This window comes from Eleutherodactylus coqui, chromosome 6 (genome assembly GCF_035609145.1).
Source record: "Eleutherodactylus coqui strain aEleCoq1 chromosome 6, aEleCoq1.hap1, whole genome shotgun sequence".
In the NCBI taxonomy this organism is placed as follows: domain Eukaryota; kingdom Metazoa; phylum Chordata; class Amphibia; order Anura; family Eleutherodactylidae; genus Eleutherodactylus; species Eleutherodactylus coqui.
In genome coordinates this window covers 239,418,424-239,421,699 of record NC_089842.1, presented here as the reverse complement: position 1 = coordinate 239,421,699, position 3,276 = coordinate 239,418,424, and the positions used below count along the sequence as shown (strand labels likewise).

General features: G+C 39.6%; 1 protein-coding gene across 1 annotated transcript; it reads right to left on the bottom strand.

The window, feature by feature from the left end:
* Window positions 1-1,644: 1,644 nt before the first annotated feature.
* LOC136571922 (olfactory receptor 5AP2-like) lies at window positions 1,645-2,595 on the bottom strand. Its single transcript, XM_066572540.1, has one exon. The coding sequence runs from the start codon at window positions 2,593-2,595 to the stop codon at window positions 1,645-1,647; it is 951 nt and encodes a 316-aa protein (XP_066428637.1).
* Between the last annotated feature and the right edge of the window lie 681 nt (window positions 2,596-3,276).

The window sequence follows — 3,276 nt, the reverse complement described above, 5'->3', positions numbered from 1 at the left end:
AAGCTGCAGAGCGACTTGAGATGGCCCCCAAACGATTAATTGATGGGGGAAAAGTATGCAATGAAAAGAAAAAGAAAACAATCTCAGCGCTCAAGAACCGGGTACCAATTGAACTGTGAAGTTAAATGTAGCAGTAGACTTACTTCATGGAGGCGTCCGTGGGTAGACGCCTCCGATCCCAGAAAGCATATAACAAAATCCTGCAGCAAAGAGCGATCCGTTTCACTGGTTTATTAACTTACAATGATGGTAGACGTGTTTCGGCCAGTCAAGGGTCTGGCCTTCATCAAGTACCTTTGTACCTCTTTGTGGCATAATTATTAGAGATGAGCGAGCACCAAAATGCTTGAGTGCTCATTACTCGAGTCAAACTTTCAGCAATGCTCGAGAGTTCGTTTCGAGTAACGAACCCCATTGAAGTCAATGGGCGACTCGAGCATTTTTGTATATGACTGGTGCTCCGCTAAGGTTTTAATTTGTGAAAATCTTAGCAAATCACCAAAGTCATGGAAAAAATACAAAAATGGATAGGGCAGGCGAGGAGCAACATGCAGGGCTGCATTTTGGGCTCCGAGGTCTCACTATTAAGCCACAATAGTGGCAAGAGTGAGACCCCCCCCCCCGCACTGTCAGCATAAAGATCGTTCTCCTCTGCCACAGCTGTAACAGCTGTGGCAGAGGAGAACGATGTTAGCCCATTGAATTCAATGGAGCCGGCAATACAGCAGGTTCCACTGAAAGCAATGGGCTGCCAGCGAGCGCGGGATGAATTTTCGGGAAGGGCTTAAAAATATAAGCCCTTACCTGAAAATCATCCTAAAATGTGTAAAAATAAAAAATAAATGTATACTCACCTTTCCACTGAAGCCTGAGTTCAGCCGCGTCAGGCCGGCAGTTCTCCTGAACTGCTTTCTGTAGTATTCAGCAGGTGGGGATTTAAAATCCCCGCCTGCTGAATGAGCTGCCTCTGATTGATCACAGCCTCACTTTTTACACATTTGTAAATCCCGCGCTCACCGGCAGCCCATTGCTTTCAATGGAGCCGGCTGTATTGCCGGCTCCATTGAATTCAATGGTCAGTGCTCGTTTAATCGAGACGAGTACCGTGTGGTGCTCGTCTCGAGTAACGAGCACCTCGAGCACCCTAATACTCGAACAAGCATCAAGCTCGGACGAGTATGCTCGCTCATCTCTAATAATTATCTATATTACAAGCAGAAAATGCTAATTTGTCAAAAGTAAGAGCAAAACATTCTGACTGCAGCTTACAATGGAAAATGTGTCATGGAAAAGCAATCTCAGAATCACTTTAAAAAGTAATAGCATTCCAAAGTCATTACCTCCTAAAGTGGTGCATGTCAGAGTAGAGAAGTTGACTTGGTCACATAGGCTAAAACTAGCTTAGGTAGCAAGTGGTTAAAGTAATGTACCAATAAATGATGGTTTGGTAACTGGTTATATTAAATTAAATATTTCCCCTTTTACTGGTAACAGTTATAAAAAAAACAGTTTTGCAAGCTCTCATATTCCACCGGTTTTCTTGTAGTCAATGATAAATGTATTATTTTAGATATTAAACGGCAATGATTTGTAGGTCAAGAAGTAGCATTATCCATAGCCTATCAATCATCATTTGATCAAATGTCAAGGCAGTACAACATTACTCATTGTTTTTTTTGTAGCTTCTTTAATATCCTTGTTCCTAAAACAATAAATAATGGGATTCAACATAGGAGTCACTACTGTGTAGAGAATGGTCACAGCTCTATCTTGCTCTGCAGAAGAAGCAGCTCTAGGATGTAAATGCATCAACATGATAGTACCATAGTAAAGAGATACAACTAGTATGTGGGAGCCACACGTCGAGAATGCTTTTTGCTGCCCCTTACTAGTACGCCCCTTTAAGACAGTTTTGGCAATACAAAGATAGGACAGGAGAATTAACAAGAAAGAGCCAAAAGCAACTATAGCACCTGAAATGTACTCTGCCACCTCATTCAACCAAATATCTTGGCAGGAAAGTCGAAAGAGAGGAGGCATCTCACAGAAAAAGTGACTAATAAGGTTGGACTTACAGTAGGGGAGTTGAAAAGTTAGAAAAGTGAGAATAAAAGAGTTTGAAAAACTCAAAATCCAACATCCAGCTACCAGACCTACACACAGTCTTCGGTTCATGATGGCTGAGTAACGCAGTGGGTTACAGATAGCAGTAAACCTATCATATGCCATGATAGCCAATAGAAGACATTCAGCGCCACCCAGAGCCAAATGAAAATACATCTGTGTCGCACATCCAACAAAGGAAATACTTCTGTCTGAGCATATTGTGTTTAATAAAATTTTAGGGACTACAGTTGAGGAAAAGCAGATGTCAATCATTGACAGGTTACTCAGGAAAAAGTACATAGGGGTCTGAAGGTTGGAGTTGAGTCTTACCACAATTATCACTAAGAGGTTTCCCAATAAGGTTAACATGTACATCATTAAAAACATCAAGAAGAAAACAATCTGGAGATAAAAATTATTGGAAAGCCCCAGAAGAATAAACGTTCTCACCAGCGTTTGGTTTGCATTGTCTACAGCATCGTCCAACATATTTTTGGTTATTTGGGTTAAAATCTAAATCATTTGAGCTTAAATACAGAGATGACTTTTAGCATATACTTACGAATGATCAATTACAATTGTTGAGAATAATAGAAAATACTTTAATTTGAAAGTCACACATAAAGATTAAGGTCTTTGGCACTAACATTTTAAGAATCATCATAAAAAGTACAAAAGCAGTGAAGTGTAGCAGATTCCTTAAAAGCATAACACTATAAGCTGCTTCCAGTCGCCCAAATCTCTGTATAGTCTTAAGTGAACATAGAGTAGTAGTCAACTAGGGTTACCACTAGTATGCTGATTGACCTGGTTTCAGAAGATACAACTAGTAAAGGCAAATTTCTGAAGGTAGATTTTTCCAGTAATTGCAATAGATTACAGCCATAATGTTGACCATTTATGTTGTGGTTGCCTACACCCTGTCCATAAAGATATGGATGGAACTAGTTCAGCTGATGGCTTTAAATACTATTCAACAGCTATTTTTTTCCTATGAACATGGTCTAATTAAGATTTTCAAATTTGTTCAGAATAAGCTCTGATGATTTGAGAGCCTCAAAGCAATTACTTTAGTTGTGCAATATTATTTTGGAGATAGGTAATCAAGCATTAGAGAAATTAATTCTTCTGGGCCTTTCCTGTTTTATACACATAAAAAGTTCATTGTAG

Excerpts from the sequence above, each read along its gene's own strand:
- LOC136571922 (XM_066572540.1), bottom strand. The coding sequence starts at position 2,595 with ATGTTGGACGATGCTGTAGACAATGCAAACCAAACGCTGGTGAGAACG.